General features: G+C 52.6%; 1 protein-coding gene across 1 annotated transcript; it reads left to right on the top strand.

Annotated features, from left to right (window-relative positions):
* Positions 1-12,614: 12,614 nt before the first annotated feature.
* APOD (apolipoprotein D) lies at positions 12,615-18,246 on the top strand. Its single transcript, XM_014945826.1, has 5 exons — positions 12,615-12,723; positions 13,198-13,351; positions 13,653-13,774; positions 15,571-15,659; positions 17,080-18,246. Exons 1-5 carry the CDS (start codon positions 12,644-12,646, stop codon positions 17,313-17,315), a joined length of 681 nt encoding a protein of 226 aa, XP_014801312.1. The 5' UTR covers positions 12,615-12,643; the 3' UTR covers positions 17,316-18,246.
* Positions 18,247-19,263: the final 1,017 nt, after the last annotated feature.

Below are 19,263 nucleotides of genomic sequence, written 5' to 3'. Positions count from 1 at the left end.
CAGTAGGTACTGGTGCCTGAACTACTCAACTGTGGTACAGACACTGTCCAGCCATCCCACAGCTTCCCTCACTTCATTGCCCCATGAAAGGCTCCCTCTTGCTTTCCCAAATTAGTTTTTTGGTTTTATCCTCTCCGCGCTTGAACAGTGATGGAGCACTGTGCAGCTAGTGTGGCCTGCTATGAGCTCTGGAAGGGTGCTTTAAGTGACACGTTTTTTTTTTAATATTGCACAATGAGATTTCCACATCACACATGATTGTCTCCTCAGAGAACCTCCTGGTAATTGATATGAGCTACTTTTGCACAGTGTCCATAAGGGTCTCGCCTGTTTGCCATATAGAGGATTTTCAATGATTTTCCCAAGTGCTGGGGCTGCCTGGCTTCATGCCCCATCCCTTCTGTCCCAGTGGTGACCACTAGTGGAGCAGCCAGTGGGCTGTGGGCACTGCTGGCCAAGCTGGGACCCTGCCTTCTCTAGGGACCAGCTTTCCCTTCCACTGCTGAACTTTGTTCTGTTTTGTCCTACGTGAGATTAAGTGGCTCTGAGAAGAGCTATGGTTTGCTCTTTCCTCATCTGGCTGTGCTAGCTCTGACTCAGAAACTGTGCCATAAACTTTTTATACGCTGCTGGCTGTAAATGCTTGGAGTCTGCATGCAGCTGATGCCTGAGGAAAGCAGGCTTCCCTTAGAGATGCTGTGGAGGTAGCTTGTATTACAGTAGTTGCAGCTACTGGAAATGCTGGCCCTGCAGTTCTTTTCTATTCCAGATCACCAGCACGTGGAGATTGCCTGGGATCCAGGACTCAGAACAATCCCACTGAACTGCAGCTTAAGCGTTGTTGTAGTCACTTCTGCACCCTGCACTGAGAAATGTGAGTAATGTTAACTAGCACTGATTTACACAGAGAGAAAAATAAACTGTGAGATTTGTAAAGCACATGGCTGTGTCTCTACATTGGCTGTGTTTCTACATTGGGTGAGATTTGTAAAGCACATGGCTGTGTCTCAAGTGCTCCTTTCTACATTGGTTTTTTCCCACCCTCTTTGAATCTAAGGTCAGGATTTAATTGGGCTCAGTAATTAAGGAGGTGGCGGTGGTTCAGCAGGTGGTGGGACTGTGGAGGCTCAGTGAGAACTGCCTGGAGCAGAACATGCAGCACAACTCATTTCATCAGCAGAAGGCAGCTAGAGAGAGGCCTCTCTGCAAACACGCTGTCAGTGTTTGTATTTTATGTGGTTTCCCTTAACTGACAGCGTTGAGAGCGTGGTGCTGGGCATTACTCATTGCCTCAGCGCTCCGCGTGTAACTAATCCAAACACTACAGCTGCCTGGTAATGAGGATTAGCTCTTCTCACAGACAGGACGGAGACTTGCAAGCCAAGAGGCCATGCAAGGACCTCGTGGTTGAGTCAGGGTTAGGATTTCAGAGCATGTGAGCCCCAGTCCCTTCCTCTGCCCCCTGAGATGTGCTCGGGTGAGCTGTCAGTGCCCGAGCTAGGTGGGGTCTCCCAGGCAAGCACTGTGAGTCTCAATACTCCAGACAGCCTCAGGTCCTCTCTGTCTTGACCAAAAACCAAGTCCCAAAGCAGTGGCAAGTCCCAGTGTGTGTCCCAGACCTCGTGGCACCTCTGGTTCCTGGTTTAGCCCCAACATGAAACCTCCACTAGCAGCAAAAGGACAGGTTTGAAGACAAAAAGTTTATTGTGGGTAAAGTGAATAAAGATCATCTCTGAAAGTCAAGAGAAACTAGAAGTCTCTTCTGAGTGGTGAGAGCTGCAGAGGATGCGGTTCATTTCAGGCAGAGGTGAGAAGCAGCAAGTTGCTATGGAGATTGCTTGCAGATGGTCCTGTATGTGTTTTATCTCTACAGTGAGCTACACAGAGGATGGGAATGTACGCTGCTTCCTCTGAGCTTCAGAGGTCTTTACCACTGTCACGAGTGGCTGATGATGTAGGTTTGCTGTTCTGACGTGGCAGAAGAGCTCAAAAAGTCACAGAGCTGGCAGGAGGCGTGCTGTACCAGTGCAAGCTGTGTAGTGCTAATGGGAATGATGCTTGACAGTCTGCTGGTAGGCAGTGGGTTGTGATTTCTCTAAGATGATGCTGACTGTCAGGGTATTTGTGTGCAGTGTTTCTCCCAAGTGGTGGTCCTGTAGGTGCTTGTTGGTCACGGACAACTGGCCAAAAAAAACAGCAGAGGGGTTACCAGAGTCTTCTCTTCTGCATGGCAGGCCCAAGCTGAGGGATACTCCTGTTTCTGGCCAGGTGACACGTATGACTGACCTGTGGCATGTTGGTACTATCTGCTGTGTAACCTACTGCTTTGACACCTGGGATGGAGTTGATAGAGGAAAGTTTGAGATTTGAGAAGCACTTCTTGCTTACCTGGCTCTGAAGCCACAGCAGAGGAATGGTGCCACGGCCAGAACTGCTATTGGGAAAAGGAGGCCAGTGATGGCAGTGCTTTCACACAGCAACAGCCCTGGAAACATGGGAGGTTACCCAGGGCAGCTCTGCTCTGCCCCAGGTCAGGGCTTTAGCTCTGCTCCCCCAGTGGTGCTTTCCCTGCTCCCAAAGGTCTCCATGTGGGGACTCGGCACCTCTTGGGTGGGCTGCCTCCCCCAGGGTCCCTTGTCTTCCTTGGGAAGAAACCAAAGAAAAACATCAATCAGCACTATCAGTTAGAAAAAAAACAAAAAAAAGTGTTAAACATGTCAAATGAAGATTAGGAAGCTGTGTTGAAGATCTCTGCAGCAGCCACAACGGGTCAGAAAGCTGCTGAGGTCCTGCCTTGCACAGGGAGATGCTGGCTCTGCAGCCAGGGCAGTGTGGTGGAGCAGGACACATGGCTTGGACGCTGCTTCTGCAGGGAGCTCTGCTCATCGGCACCCAGCTCTGCAACAGTGCCACCCAGTGCACCATGGAGTGTTTGATTGCCATTATAGACACTTTAAGACCTGGGAAACCCGGGATGGATTTATCTTTCCAGCTTGGAGACACCCTCCCAAGCACTCGTCCTTCTGGCTGGGGTTTTGAAACATGGCTTTTCAGCTGCTTGTACAACCACAGTGCTGAGAAATGTCTTAGAAACAAACCAAAACCGATACCAGCAGGTTTCTCCCCCCAGCAGCCAGAGCCCTGGGGACTGGGGAGATGCTACAAATAGCAAGAGAATTTGTAATGGAGCCAGCTCCACCTCCGGGGCCTGGCCTGGAGCCAGACACAGTTAATTCATTCTCAGCAGTGCTGGAAGGGCCGCAGGGATGCTACTGATCCAGCTACGGCATCCTCTCCCCTGGCACTCTTTGGGGAAGGGAGCAGACCCCTGTCTTTGCTTCAGAACAGTGAAATGCCACTTTTGCCCTGACGGAGGCTTACCAGGAGGCACAGCATGGGGCTGGGGGTGGCCTTGGCTGGCTGGAGCAGAAGGCAGCTCTGGGCACACTGCTTGGCCCAGCCGGTGTTCGGGTGCGGTTATTGTGCACGTGCTGCAGTGAACACGCAGTAATTCACTTCCCTCAGGGTGGTTTAATTTGGTTCCCTGGGGGTGGTTTGCCTCACAGCACTTTGTGCCAGCGGGGCAGTAACAGACTGGGTCTCTGCCCACCCCATTGCCTGCAGATTTGCATCGTTGTTTTTTTCTGCCCTTAACAGAGAAGATATTTGTGTTTTAGTCCTGTAGGTATGGTCAGGGAGGCATTTTTCTGGTATCTTTTCTGATAAAGCAGATCATTATCAGATTATCCGTAATGAAGGAGCCCCTGCCACCAGACAGCTTCTAGCCCCAAGGAATTCACATGGAGAAAGTCTGACACTTTCTGCCTTTTTGGAAAAATATCAGTATTTTTAAGAGTGAAGATTTCTAAGACTCAGTGGTTCTGCTACGTCATTGCCAGCTTTGCAGATTCATAGCCCTTGCATCATGAAATTGGCCCCAATACCATGAGTATAATGGGTTTTCTTTGAATAAAGAAAATGGTATTTTGGTGACGTTTGGTCTGCCTACCCATTCCATGCTCTTGTCATCCCCTGTGCCTGCCTGTTCCCAGCCAGAATGGCACAAGGTTGTGTGTCGTCATCCCCCAAGCATGTCATATCAGGTGTTTGGGCCCCTTGTACGAAAGCTCTTTCTTGTGCAGGACCTGGCAGATGATGATGTGAAGAGCAGTGAAGTTTCCCAGTCCTCACCAGGTCCAGTACACAGCTGGAGCAGCTCTGGTCGCCTCAAAGTCCAGCAAATCTTCCTTCACTGTTTGTCAAGGTACCAATAAAAGCAGAAACAGGTAAAATGAAAGAAAGAATCTCTGCTTTGACTGTAGAGCAGGCATTTGGGGGAGTAACCAGGTAAGAGCTGGTCTGTTTTAGCGGTATAACAGAAAGACTCCTGCCTAGGACCGAGATACGGCACTTCTGGTCCTGGCCCTGCCACTGGCTTTGCTAATTGTCCTGAACAAATCACTCTGCCTGTGCCAAGCTCCCTTACCATCCCAGCCATCTTTGCCACCGCCCTGTCTGTGTTGGGAAGTGGAAAAACAAACAGTATACATTGCACTGCAGTGCTGTTTGACTCATTTTGTTGGATAACTGATGCCAGAATTGGTGTTATCCCCCTTGCCACAGCTTGAATTACTTTTTGTTATAGAATAAAAAACCGTGGCGCTTCTGGGCTTCCATGTGAAAGCTGCTACAAGTGGCTAATAAAGTCCTCTGAACTTTTTATATCTTCAGGGAGGAAGGTGCCAGGGTTGAGGGCAGACATTAACACTGTTATGCTGCTTTTAAATGGGCACGGAGGTTAACCATCACCCCACGGGGACCTTGCCCAGGGACCTTGAACTGCAGCTTTGGGGAAAGCTCTACATTGTGTTTGACTGCATAACTCCAGGGCCTCCCTGCCAGAGCCATTATGCTCCCAGGGGTGCTGGTGGTACCCGTCACCTCGTGGGGTCAAGTGCTGTAGGAGAAGTTGTTTTCCTGGTGGGACTTTAACCAGGGTTACTATGACAATCAGTCAGCAGGCTGCCAGCGCCGCATGTCTTTGCATCTCCTTCCTGGTTCCTGCCTGCTCAGGGGTGTTGAAGCGTTCCCAGCACAGCAAAGCACCTTCCCTTCCCAACGCTAATGAGATGCAACCGTTGCTCCAGGAAGCGTGACTAACCAGGGAGCTGTTGGGAGAGGGAATGCACCTTGATAAGGTCCCATGGTGTACTGCAGGGAGGGACGTGGCAGTCACTGCATCCCACTGGAGACATCCAGTGGGTATCTGGAGTATGGCTATATGGCTCCTCTTCCTATAGAAAGCAGGGCATGAACTCCTGTGCAGGTACTTACCCTGGCAGCCCTCCAGAGAAGAAGATGGCGATCAAGTGCTCCAGGCACTTTGGTAATGGGAAAGTGCCTGCAGAAATCTGCCCAGGGAAGGCTTCGAGGGTGGCAATGGCCATTTTTAAAGAGGATGAGATAGCGCAGTGGCTTGGCTCTGTGGCCCGAGGTGGCTTAGAGGAGATGCAGGATGGAATCATGTGGTGGGTGTAGTGGTCTGTCTGTCCCAACCAGTGACTCCAGCATTGACTTTTCTCAGAGCCAGCACTGGTGTGGGGATGGTGCTGGTGCTTTTACTGGGAGCTGGTGCTGCACCATACACTCACACAGGAAGCATCTCTCCCCCTGGACTTCCTCACATCTCTCAGCCCCCACACTGAGTCCCAACTGTGGGGAGTGAGGAATTGTGGAGACACGCTGCTGAGTGAGAGCTCAGCAGATGTTCTTGTATTGATGGGAAGGAAGCCTTGGGAACACTAAAACAATGTCTTTATATGGTATTATTTGTGTGGTATGAAATCTAGCGAGGGAAATAACAGGTAACAGTGTTTGGATAACATAGGTGCATGAATATTTATTTGTAGCCAATTGTATTGGTCATAACAGCATGTGGACAGGCCCCCACAACCTATCTGTGTAGAGAGCACAGCGCCTGATCAGAAGAGAGAAGCTATATATGCTGTGAAAATGAAACATTAAACATCTTTGCTTCACCAGTTGGCAGAGTCCATGCCTTTTGTTGCTGCACCAACCTCATCCCCTCCTGGCATATACTCTTGCTGCACACCTTTATCGACCAGTGGGTCCCTGAGACTCTCTCCACAAGAGCCCATCTGGACCTTCGTTTTGCATCACTGGCACTTTGCCACCCCTGAGCCACCCATGAGCTGCCTGGTTCCCTCTGGCTTTGGGAGCACCCCCAGGAGAGCAGCATCAGCAGGAGCCAGGGGCACGCATGGCATGGCCAGGTCCAGCTCCTCCCTGCCTACGGGCAGGGGCCAGGAGCCCGCTGCCAGCTGTCTGTGCACAGCCACTGACAGACTCCAAAACAGTCCCAGGTTGCTCCTTTGCATCCCAAGGAAATTCCCACACTCCTGTGCATCTGTCCTGGTGTGGGAAACTTCTGCTCGATTCTATCCGCTTCCCGTTTTGCAACAATAATTAAGGCTGGGAATGGAAGGTATGACATCTGTTTCCAGAGAAATTCAAGTTAATTGGACAAAACACTCATTGTCTCACCCCAGGTCTTCACACTGAGATACATGCCTGGCTGGTGTCCCCAGGGCGCAGCACAGATAAAAGCATTTTTAACACTATCTAAACTAGTCATTCCTAAAATCTTCTAACTTGTTTGAATGAAACTCGCTATGAATGGCATCTCTGTGCCATTTCAGACAAAGTCAGAGCATTCACGGCTGAATTTATGTTATTTTCTGTATAATGTAAACTCCAGCCTAGCGAACACTTAGGCCTGTGTTTCAGCGCAAGGCGTGTGTGCTGGGGCTTGGTGGCCTCAGTGCAGCTATTCACGGGCAAAGCCAAACACATATACCAGTGTCTCTGCGCTCTGCAGCCTGTGCGGAGGGATGTGACTTGCTCTTTCAGAAAAGGGATTCTTAAAATTCTCTCCTCTGACCTGTGGTGTGAGACTGGGGGGCTCAGAGGTGGGGGTTGGAAACACTGTGCTGGCTGTTGGAGAGGTCCGTCGGGGCCAAAGTGCTGCCCTCAGATCCGGATCTTCATGGTGTATATATAAAACAGGTATAGAACAGCATTGCGGGGAAGGAACGGGGAATATCTCAGGGTCTGAGGCCACCCTGGGGCCTCGCCCTGTGGGTGATTCCTGCTCTCCTGGTAGCTGATGGGAGTTGCTGATGAAGTTGGCTGAGAATTACTCCTGCAGCAGGAGAGCCCGGGTCCCTCCTGGAGGGCTTCTCGCTGGGCTGGCAGGATGGCACAACGTCCAGGAGATTTCTTAATGCACCAGAGTCTGTTCTCTCTTCCCGTGAGCGGAGCTGTGGTTACCCACACATTATAAATTTGTGTCGTGAGGAAGATGTAGGTCATATATAGGTCATAGAAAATATAATTGTGTAACTGCATTTATGCGTTCCTGAGCTAAGGTGCTGAAATATGGTTTAGCTGCAGAAAACAGGGCTGTGGGCTTTAAATAGCCTTACTTGGGCATCTCTCGGGCAGAGCTGGCGATGCCGTGAGCAGATCACTGCACCTCCTCCGGGAGAACAGAAAATCCCTTAGCAGAAGGCGCTCTCTCGTATGTTTAATGACATTTTTTACAGCACCCTGAGGCAAGCTGCAGCAGCCAGGGCCCCCAGCCCCAGCGGCACCTAAACCTGAGCGGCATTCACGGCTGGGGCCCACAGGAGTCTGGTATCTGCCATGGGATCTGGAGAAGTCCTACTCTGCCCCCTTCTGCTGCGCGACTCCTCGCTCCTCTCAGTGAGAACAAAACCTGGCTGAGCGCCTGCGCTGCACGGCACCTACCGTACGTATGCTGTGATAACCCAGCAGAAAAAAACAAACCAAAACAAAAAACCCCAGCCTTATTTAGCAGTGTGAGGCTGACTCTGGTGCAGGACATTTTTGGACATACTCAAAAGCCAGGGTTAAGTGCACTGCTTGAACTCTGGTTTTCACAGTGACCACATCCGCAGTGGTGAGATGCCTCTGGGCCAAAGCTTAGTTGCTGGTCCAGCTCTGGTTCTGCAATGTAGTTCTGGCTGTGGAGACTTGCCTGTACCTCTTTTGTACCTCTTTGGCATTGTTTTTCTTTGCTGTGTTTTGGTTTTTTACTTTCAGAAAAGTAGGGATCCCTATGGCTCCTCTCTGCAGGGACTTGGACCTCAGCAGCAGGTCAGGGAGCCTTCCTCAGAGCCCAGCCAGAACCGCTGCTGGTCCTGCATGACAGGGTTTGTCCCTTAAATAATAATAACTTTTTTAGTTTTCCAACTTCCTAAATATCTCTCTTTGGTTTCTTGTGTTTTGAATACATAATTGGATAATTTCCAGGGTGGAGAGCTACTCACTAATTGTAAATACATGAATCACAACATCTTTCGTACACTTGCCTTGGACCCAGTTCCCATATCCCAGAGGCCAGTTCACACTCCCAGAGTCTATTTACTTCCTTTGGTGTCATAACTGTAATTTGAAATTTTACACCATTTTGCATGAACAGATTTCAAAGCACTTTCTGCCACTCCTAGAAACAGAGGAACATTCCCACCTGCCTGCCCTTTCCCTGTCTTGTCTCCTGCAAATTCATTTTTGTTTCTATTGACATGTGGCAACTTGTCTGGGCAGCACAAAGCCCCATTTCCTTTAGAGGAAGGAGAAAAACAACGAAAATGAATTCGTAGGAGATAAGACAGAGAAAGGAGGGAAGGCACCTCCTGAGGCAGGAAGGGCTGTCCATGCAAACAACGGCGTCTCCGTGGTGGGAGTCTCAGGATTCTCAGGATATCCTGGGTCCCAGGATATGATGCGTTGACACTGCAGGTCCTGCAGAGAAGCTCCGGCACCGGGGCTTCAAAGGCAGAGGGCCTGAAGGCAGGATCTCTTCATGCAAAATGGTGCAAAGTGGCTATAACCGTGGCAGCTTTTCATCCCTTGTGCATTTGGGTTGCTCAGCAGACACCATCTGGAGATGAAAGCTTCCTCACAGGAGAGAGGCAGGGAGTCCTGGGCTAGTGGCTCCCAGGGCTGGAGCTGGCGGTGTCCCAGAGCTCCTGGTCCCTGCAGTGCCTCCACCAGAGGATTCTGCCACTGGTGAGACCTTGGGCAGTTTCTAGGCTGACCCAAGTAACGTCAAGGCCTGGACTGGATCTCGTATCAGGGTTGAGATGATGGTGTCACTCCCACTGCTCTTCCATCCCATGGCATGTGCAAAGCTGCTGGGATATTCTCTGCAGCTGCTGAAATCCCAGTGGGGGGACAGAGAGTGCTAAGAGCCTTTCTCTGGGGTCCCAGGAGCTGATTTCAGGGTGGTCTGGTGTGCGGGACGGGATGATCTCACTAACTGCACTAAGCCAGGTTACCTGCAGGTAGGGCTCCCGGGGTGGTGTGGCACTGTGGATTTTATCTGCAGCTCCACCTTACTCTGCAGCACTTCACCTCCACCTTCTCTGCAGGCACCCCGCACGCTGGCCTTCCAGCTGCCTCATCACCCAGAAATGTGGGGTAGGCTTCATTCTTGCACCAAGCACCCAGAGCGTGCCTGGTGCCCCCCCCCTTTGCCCTGGTTTCCCCCCCCAGATCTCCTCCTTCCTGTCCTCCCCACCCCTGCTCTGGCTTCCTGCCCTTTGATGTGTCTCCCCTCCTCTGCTCCAGGCTACAAACGGCTTACCGGGTGGAGAGGACTTCTCCCCACCCCACAATTAGGTGCAATTATAAGGTTATGCTTTTCCCTGAACCTTTGCTCTGGTGTCCACTGAAGGTGGACAGGCTCATGAGTGGAGTCCTGCTCTGGGCTAACGACAGGTGGGACATGGAGCAGGGCCCTGGTCTGTGTGGGCGAGAAGCGCTGGTGGGTGTTGGAGGTGGGATGGCCTCTGAACACGTTCTGGCCTGGATGCCTGAGCAGGGACTCAGCTACAAGAGCCTGAGCCTGCTCTGTCCCAGCACGGGAACAGCAGATACCTGGGTGCTTCCTGCCATGGTCAGGCAGAGCCCAGAAATGTGCCCCTGGGGAAGGCGCAGCCATTGCTCACGTGGAGACAGGTCCCAGCAGCCGGCAGCGAGCTCGGCTGTCAGCTCACATCATCTGTGCTTCCAGGTGTGCGGTGCCTCGGCACCGTCGGATGCCCCTTGGCTGGCGGCAGCCAAGTGGAGGAGCAGGGCTCTACATGTTCCAGCACCTGGGCTTCTGAAGATGCTGGAGGTGTGACCCCTGCATCTCCTACCAAGTCATAGGCTTGCTTCCAGTGCTGCTGGTGCTGGCTGCGAGGGAGCCAATGGCTACAACAAAGCCCACCCCACATGCCATCTCTGCTCTCATGTGGCTCAGGAATATCAGTCCTCGCTGGCTCCTGGCCCCTCATCACCTCCTGGGCCATGTCCCAGGTGAATGCATGTTCCTGCAGCAGGTTTCATGGACCATGGCTGGGTAAACACCTCACTGCTCCGGTGTGACCTTGGCCACAGGGTGCTGGGAGCCAAAACCGCCATTCCAGCCACCTGGGCACAGCACTGGCAGGGCCAGCATTGCAGGGCAGCCCCTGGGTGCTGGGCAGTGCCTGATGGGCAGAGTGAGCACAAGCCCCTTCTGCCGCAGCAAGGTGAAAATACTCATCAGAACTGCTGCCACCACAGCCAGGGAGTCCTCAGTTCACAGAATCATAGAATGGTTTAGGTTGGAAGGGACCTTGAAGACCATCTAGTTCCAAGCCCTCTGCCATGGACAGGGACACCTTCCACTAGACTGGGTTTCTCAAAGCCCCATCCAGCCTGGTCTTGAACACTTCCAGGGATGGGGCATCCACAAACTGTTGTCTGGTAAACTGTTCCAGTGTCTTCACCACCCTCAACAGTGAAAAATTTCTTCCTGATATCTAATCTAAATCTACCTTCTTCCAGTTTGAAGCCATTACCTCTCGTCCTATCACTACCTATCCTTGTAAAAAGCTCTTCCCCATCTTTCTTGTAGGCCCCCTTCAGATACTGGAAGGCTTCTGTAAGGTCTACACGTAGCTTTTTCTTGATCAGGTTGAATAACCCCAACTCTCTCAGCCTGATTTCATAGGAGAGGTGCTCCAACCCCCTGATCATCTCCGTGGCCCTCCTCTGTACCCTCACCAACAGGTCAATGTTCTTTTTGTGCTGAGGACTCCAAAGCTGGATGCAGTAGTCCTGCAGGAGGGTGCACACACAGACACACCTCCACATGCTTGCCCTCACGCACGCAGGGCAAATGCTCTGCTGTGGCCAAGGCTGGCTATTCTGCAGCACTTTCTCCTCTGGTTGCTCTGCAGGATGCAGGCAGCCAAGCTCAGGAGAAAAGCTGAACTTGTTGGTCTGATGTGGGGACATTGATGTCAGCTCTGCAGTGCACTATGGCATGGCAGCACTTTTACCATCCAGGTCAGGGCATCTGTCCAGGGTTTTTGTGATTGCTAACCTGTTTGTATCACAAGAAGTGCAGATGAACATGGGGCTTGCAGAGGGTCTGCAGGACACCACTGACTTTCACGTGGGCAGCCAGAGCAACCCCATCAGGGACACACACTCGGTGGCTGCCAAAACACTGAGGGAGCTGGGGTGCAGGCCCCTGTGTGCTCCCCTGCCTCGTGCCAAGCACCCATGGAGTGGGTGCTCTCCAGAGCTCTTTACCCCCAGCTGGCAACCACTGGGTCTGTGTTGGACGAGAAATGCTTAGCCATGATGGCCATCGAGGTCCTGGGGGCACCTTGGCTGTGTTTCAGGGCACAGCCCTGGTATGGGACAGGATGGAGCTATTTGTGGCTCTTGGGGTGGCATTTGGGCAGCCAGGGGCTCTGGAGTGTGTGTGTGCATGTGAGAGTGAGGCACGGGGTGCAGCGTGTAAAAACATACCCAGAGAGAAAGTCTCAACAGAGATCAGATTAAAAGAAAATGTAATTAAACACAGAGAGCATCCTGTCTGTTACTCAACTCTCCTTGCATAACCCTTGGGACCGGCTGCCTTCACAGATGGCTGCTCTGCTGTCAAAGTCATTTGCTGGGCACCTGTTGGAAAAACTGCCAGGTCAGCACAGAACTAATTGCACCAGCATCTTTCCTTCTAATGAGATGTAAAAGTCTAGAAGAAAAATTGTTGAGAGGTCTTGCAGCTCCCCGGAGAAGCCTGTGATGCCTCCTGCTACTTAATCCTCCCCATGAACTCCTGCAAGTGACTGTGATGGGGACGAGGACATTGCAGTGGCCTGGAGGGCTCAAGTGGCCCTCGAGGAGGTCGCATGTCCCCCCTGGGAAGGTGCTGCTGGGCCAGAGGGAGCAGGACGGGAGCCACTGCTGTCCCCAGCCCACCTCAAAGGCTGGGGCACTTTTCCTTCTCCCTTTCCCCTGTTGTTTGCACCCAGGTCCGAGGCTCTCATGGGTGGCCGAACAGCAGAGAGCTCCGCAGCTGCAGAGCGATACCCAGACACGTGGGGTGCCTTTGTTTGCCTGGGTGAGCAGCCAAGTCGCAGCCCATCTCCAGCTTCATACCAGCTGCAGATTGGAGGCAGCTGACTGGCCGGCCAAAAAAACAAAACATGTCGAGGACCAGGGAGGGGCCTGTGCTGCTGCTGAATAATGATGATCCCGGCGCGCTTATAAATCGATGAGGCGGAGAGCTCACCACAGAGCTGGTCCTTGCAGCCCTGGTCCTCCGCAGAGCATCACTCCACCTCATCAGCCAAGGTATGTTTCTTAATGAAAAGATTCAGGATGGGAGCTGTGTTTGTGTCCGCAGTGGGACCCGTGCCCGGCAGCTGGAGACAGGCTGGACTCTTCTTTTAAACTTGGGGGAAAAGCTACCACTGTCACTGTGGAGGAGTTTCTGGCCAGGGGAGCCAGATGACGATGCTTCTATGTGTCCTCAAGGGTTTATCACCCCTGCATCTTGCCAGGTGTGGGTGATGGGTACAAGTGCTCTCACCTGGCATTGCCTTGCTCCCCTCAGAGCTGCAGGACACAGCCTCAGCACAGGCAGAGCTTGAGGCCATTTTGGGCTGGAGACTTATTTGGCATAGCATGTTTGTGTTCTTCTCATGGTCCTTTTCTCCTCACCATGACCCTGAGGTGCCCTGCTGCAGGTGTCCTCTTTTTCTTGCTGTGTTTCACACAAAGTTCTGTTCCAGGGAGGCCCCAGCTCAGCTATGTTCTTCCTTCCAGGTCTATTTCCCACCGGCATCCCAGCACAGCCATGCTGGGCACGGCGGTGCAGCTCTTGGTCCTGCTCGGCCTCTTCAGTTTTGGGAAAGCCCAGATGTTTCACATGGGACCGTGCCCAGATCCATCAGTCCAAGAAGACTTTGATATCAACAAGGTGCGAAAAGCTTCCTAAAAAAATCTCTCAGTGGGTAGCGAGCTAGGCTAAGGGCACATGGGACTGATGGCAAACTGCCTGGGTGCATGGGGGGGGGGTGGTTGGCAGGTTTGGTCTTGACACCTTGTGCTGGAGCTGCCAGAGCAGGTCCGTGGTCCCAGTAACCCCCTGCAGCCTCCCACACAACGGGGGTGGGCACTGGAATGAATTGAGCAGGCTGAACAGTGCCAGCAAACGAGCCGGGCTGCTCTGCCTCAGCCCTCTCGTGCTAAAAGCACCTCTCTGGACTTTCTTCTGTCAGTATTTGGGGAAGTGGTACGAGATAGAGAAGCTGCCCTCAAGTTTCGAGAAAGGAAGCTGCATCCAGGCAAATTACTCACTGAAGGAGAACGGGAAGTTCAAGGTGATCAACAAGGAGCTGCTGTAAGTGTTTGCGTTCAGGTCGTGTCCTCACTGTGGTGGTGGTACTCCTGTCACCTCTCTTGCCATCCTGGGTGGTCATTTTTCTCCAAATTGCCTGTTTCCGGGTCTGGGGAGTCACCCTGTGGTTGCAGTAGCTCTGCTGGGATAATGGGCTTTGCTGCAGTTATGGCAGGGATATCTCTGGTCTCTTCTGGTGCTTCCATGAGGCTCACCAGGTCTCTGTCTCATTGTCTAAGGTGAGTAATAAGAAAATAGATCAAACGCACATGGTGACCCCCCTGTGAAATAGCCTGCATCTCCCCCCTGACTGGTTTGTGATCCCCAGTGATGGCTGAGAAGCAGGATGCCCCAGGTCCTGTCCTGGGGGGACCATGGAGGGGCTGGTTATGGGACAGCAGCCACCACCTTGTGCCCCTGAGTACTGAGAGGTGCCTGTGCCCTGTGCTCCTCTCTGCTCCGGAGTGAAGGGACCCGATGAAGGGAGCAGGGAAGGTGAAGCACACCGGTCATTTTTACTTAAGCAAATATTTGTCAGCCTTTTTCTGGAGCCTCTACCTTGCACTGGTACTAACTGCTGTGTTAGGGACTCAGCAATCGTTGCCAGTTTAAATCAATGAACAAAGTTAAAATACTGATTGTTCTCTTTATTGTACTTGATAGCCTCAATTATCCCGAGCCCTCCTGGCTTTTTGCGAGGACCAATGCAGATACTAATTAATCTATGTCCATCACCAGCCCCGGCTGTCGCTGGGTGCTGCTGTGGGTGGCTGAATGAATGAGAGGGAGCGAGCGGCAAATGCAGCCCCGTCCCCTGCGCTCCTGGCATGCCATGGGGACTTTGTTCTGGCTCACAATAACAACAAGGCAGCATCACATCCCTTGTGTCTGGCAGAGAGCAGCGTCCATGCTGCCCGCTGACCCTGCAGCACTGTCTCCGCAGCTCCACTGCGAGGGCAGCTCCTGGCAAACAGCTGGACATTTATTTGCGGCTGCATTCATCTGCGGGAGAGTAATCTGTCCATTCAGTCACCACTGCAGCAGCTCAGGACCCTGAAATATCAGGAATATTTTAGGTCTGGTGTACACTGTGCATGGCTCCAGCATCAGCCCCTTGACCTCTGTCTGCTGCTGGCAGCATTAGCTGCTGTCTTCTTCGGTGTTCCTGTTTCGTGGGGAAGTGTGACACTTTCCTGCCCCACAGGCAGCGTCCAGGTCTTGAGGCATCCAGGGAAAAATGCAATTATAAGATGGGCAGCCCGAGTTGTAGGGCTTGCTGCCAGCAGGGCAGTGCTCTGGACCAGCAGCGAAACAAACCCTGGCTCACCGAGCAGGGACAGGTAATTTGTGTGCTGAGGAATGTGCTGTGACCTGGAAAAATGCAGGTGATTAAACAGATGTGCACACATGCCTCCCACAATCAGCCGGAGTTGGGCTGCTCCCTGGCACATCCAGAATCAGTGCTGGGATTGTCCTGTCCCATGCAGAGGGGTCTTCCTCTCCCTCTTCTCTGTCACCGCCTCCATGGCACTGAAGACCACTTGGAGAGAGGCACCCTGAGGTGGCTTTTGCCCCACTGTTCCTGGTCCAGGACCTGGCGTGCCCTGGGTTGCCCCTGGGAAACCGTCCCCAGGGGTAAGTTGTCCCTCCAGGGATGCTGTGGTTTGCTGGCATGTGTTTCAGCACCTCTTGGCAGGCAGATGCATCAGTAGGGATGATTTAAGGGAAGAAAATAAATAAATAAATAGTGATTTCAAACTCATCCGATTTTATTTCTCACCTTGTTGTTCTCACCTTAGTTCCAATGGCAAAGTCAATGAAGTTGAAGGAGAAATTATGCACATGGATGTAAAGGAGCCGGCCAAGCTGGGCGTGCGCTTTAACTGGTGTAAGTGTGTGGCTGGGAGGGTCGTGCTGAGGGGCAGGCATGGCGGGAGGGCATGGGGCAGGCACCGCTGCCGTGGCACCAGGGGTGGAAAACGAGGAACACGAGAGATGAAGCTGATACGGTGACTTCAGCGCAGCACCATGGGTGATTTCAAAGGGTTAGGACAGAGGTTGTGACCAGCAGGCAGTGGTTTGGTGATATTTATACATCAGTTACAGCAACAGCCCCCACAGGGGTAGAGCACTCTGCACTAATTGATCTCAAAGCAAGAAAGATGAGCAGCATTACCATCCCTCCAGGCCGTTTAACAGATGGGGCGGGTGGGGAAAGCTGCTCCACAACTGCTGCAAGGGCCAGGAATAGGCTTGTTTTTCTGAACACAGCAGTATAGCTTCTATCCCACCCTGCTTCTGCTTACAAGTGACTTATAATAACCGTTACTAATCTGGTTTTGTTTGCTTTTTCTTCCCTGGTCAATGCAACACACGACAAGGGCTTGCTGAAGGGCAGCACACTTTATTCTGGTTGCAGAGCACCTCCCCCTGTCCACAGCTACGCTTGGACTGTCGGCAGAAGTCTCCCTTTGGCTCCCTCGCACCTTTTCCTGGGCTGTTTCATAGCACCCACCCAGATGGGTTATTTGGAGAAATGGGTGGAATAGGGGGACTTGCAAAGGACAACTACCATTCACAAGCACAGCCAGACTTAGCCACGCGCTGCTAAGGCATCGCCCACAGCCATTTTGCCCACAGGGTGTCCAACCCCATCATCCTCACTGGACACGGGCCTCAGAGAACATCCCCCAGCATTCCTGAGTGCATCAGAAATCCCAGGGCACTTACAGCTGCCTGCTGGACCCACCTCTGCTTCCTGCCTCATGGTTTGAAGCTGGAGCAATTGTCCCTCAGCAGAGCAGATGCTTTGGGCATAGCAGCCTGATGCAGAACAGAATTTGGCCCAGGTGGCTGGTGCTGGTGGAATGGACTGAGTCAAACTGATTCCCACCACCTGGGGTCCAGCTGGCTGTGTGGGGCAGTGGGTGGTGAGGAGGGAGGTGGTGGTTCGTGTTCCTCAGATCACCAGTGCCAGCTCCCAGCCCTATAGCTCCCTCCTGCCAGCAAGCACCCCCACACAGGTACCAGCTGGGCTGGTTGTCGGTCGCCTGGCCAAACTGTTCAGGTCATGGTGTTAACTTTCCAACATGTCCTTCCTGGTTGGGGCTTTGTGGCTTTCTTGGGTCACCTGGGCAGAACAAGGAGTCCTGATAGGCTTTTATAAATTATATCTCCCTGTACTGACAACAATTATGTGGCTCAGGAGCAGCAAAAGGGGGAACAGCAGCAGGAGCTGTGGCTCTAGTCCTGCAGAGTAGTCCAGAGTCAGTTACCCATGGCATTCACAGTGCCCTTCTTTCTCCTAGTCATGCCTTCTGCCCCGTACTGGGTCGTCTCCACCGACTATGAAAACTACTCACTGGTTTACTCCTGCACTAACATCCTCTGGCTCTTCCACATTGACTACGCCTGGATTCTGTCAAGAGCTCCTGAGATGCACCCAGAAACCGTGGAGCACCTGAAGAGCGTTCTCCAGTCCTACAAGATTGACACCGAGAAAATGATGCCCACGGATCAAGTGAACTGCCCTCCCGAGATGTAACTCCTGGCATGCAGTGACACAGCACCAGACCAGCGATGAACTTTGTTGCTTTCTTTATTATCCATTAGAATTTCTCTATGTAACAGAGAAACATAATAATCCTTTCGCTAATGGTAGTTTGCCCACCCTGAGTTACTCCTTGCTGTCGTTCCCTCTATCGCTCTCCCCACTTTTTTGTCTCGATCTGATTTCTGCTGAGTAACTGACAGATTCAAAGCTAATGGGTGAAGAAAAGAAACCCCAAAGTGCAGACGTGAAGCTCTGCTGTTGCTGTGAGTTCTCCAGTATGTGGATGTGAAAGGGTAGGAGATGTGATGTGAAAGTCTTAGTCCCAGGGGAAAACCTTTTGTCATGTGTCCCCAGGTTTGTTTCCCATTTTTGTCTTGATGCTTCTGCTTGGGGTCTACAGTGTCTGAGCTACATTGCAGGCACTGCCTTCCCAGCAGCAATGTCCAAACATGGGAGTTGGTCCTGCAGCCTGGGAACTGAGACGGGGGGTCTTGAATGTCTTCTGGTGCAGGCCTGTAGGTATGTATTACTGCCAAGTCAGCGGACCTCCACGCTAGAAATCAGATCTGGCCCTTTATATTTAAAGTCTGAGTCTAAAATTGTCCAGAAATTCAGCATCGCCCCATCTCCAGTGTCTTTATGTGACTTGCCTCAAGCGAGGCTGCTCCTGCACATTTGAGAGGTCGGCTCTTGAGAGTGCCTGTAAGCAGACAGAGAGACGGGTCTGCTCTCTTGTCCTCTCCTCCCCAGGCTTTTCCCCAAACCCTGAGAGATGGCAGGCTTTGCCTGATGTCCTGCTCACTGCTCCTGTGCCTGCCGAGCGCCCGCTGGCACCGCGTCTGCTCTGGCAGGTGTTCCCTGGGCACCGTAACAGCTCTGCTTGAATAGCATCGATGCAACTCATTAAAAAATGAAATCAAAATATCTGCTTCAGGGCTTTTGTACCTTCCCAGCTGCTTGACCTTTCGAGTGGACGGGGGGCTTGGCGTGCAGGGTCTGCCCCTCCTCTGAGGCAACGGCACCACCTGAGAGGGAACGCAATGCAACACGAGCAACCACATCCAAAGTTAAATGGTTTGCTCCTGGAGGTGTTTCCAGCTCTCTGGGCTCAGATGTGTGGGCTTCCCCCCACGGCCCGAGCCATGCCAGCAAACCTGTGTCCTGGCTTTGGCTGGCAGTGGCCTCCATCTCCTGCTGCTTTTATTGACATGAAGAAAAAACAATGCGGATGTGAAATGCTGTAAATCTGCAGGAAACGTTCTACCCTTACTGTGTTGGGACCCCGATTGGTGTGGATGTGCAGCAAAGCCCTTTTTTTGTGCCCTGGTAGGGCTACGGGAGGTGGGCAGGGAGCCAGCATGCTGCTAATCCTTACGGGTGGGAGGAGGCTGGGAAGGGAGGGAGGCCGGCAGGGATCAGAGACAATTGCCATGTTTAAGCCATCATCCCTTTAAACATTTAAATCCTAACGCCGCAGTTCCTGGGACACAAAATCAAATGCTCCACCCGCATCCTCGGGCTGTAGGGATGCGGGAGGGACACGCCAGCGCACTGCCAGCTGCATTAAGATTTTGGGGGTAGATCATGTCATCACCGCTTCATCAGACTCCTGCTTCCTTCCTCGTGCAGGTGGTGGTCACAGGGTTGTGGAACGGCTTTGGGTCAGAAGGGACCCTGAAGACCATCTAGTTCCAAGCCCCCTGCCCTGGGCAGGGACACCTCCCACCAGACCAGGTTCCTCAAAGCGTTATCCAGCCTAGCCTTGAACACCTCCAGGGATGGGACAGCCATCTATGCCAGCGCCTCACCACCCTCAGAGGGCACGATTTCTCCCTGATCTCTCACTCTGTAGCCCACACAGCCGTGCTGCCAGCCCACGGCCGGCCGCCTGTACAGGCCCTGAGCGCCGGGGTGGGAACCTGCCGGTCCCCGCAGGCAG

The sequence above is a fragment of the Calidris pugnax genome, unplaced genomic scaffold (genome assembly GCF_001431845.1).
Source record: "Calidris pugnax isolate Ruff unplaced genomic scaffold, ASM143184v1 scaffold111, whole genome shotgun sequence".
NCBI lineage: Eukaryota > Metazoa > Chordata > Aves > Charadriiformes > Scolopacidae > Calidris > Calidris pugnax.
Note: the sequence above shows the minus strand (reverse complement) of the source record. Positions and strands in the feature narration are given on the sequence as shown.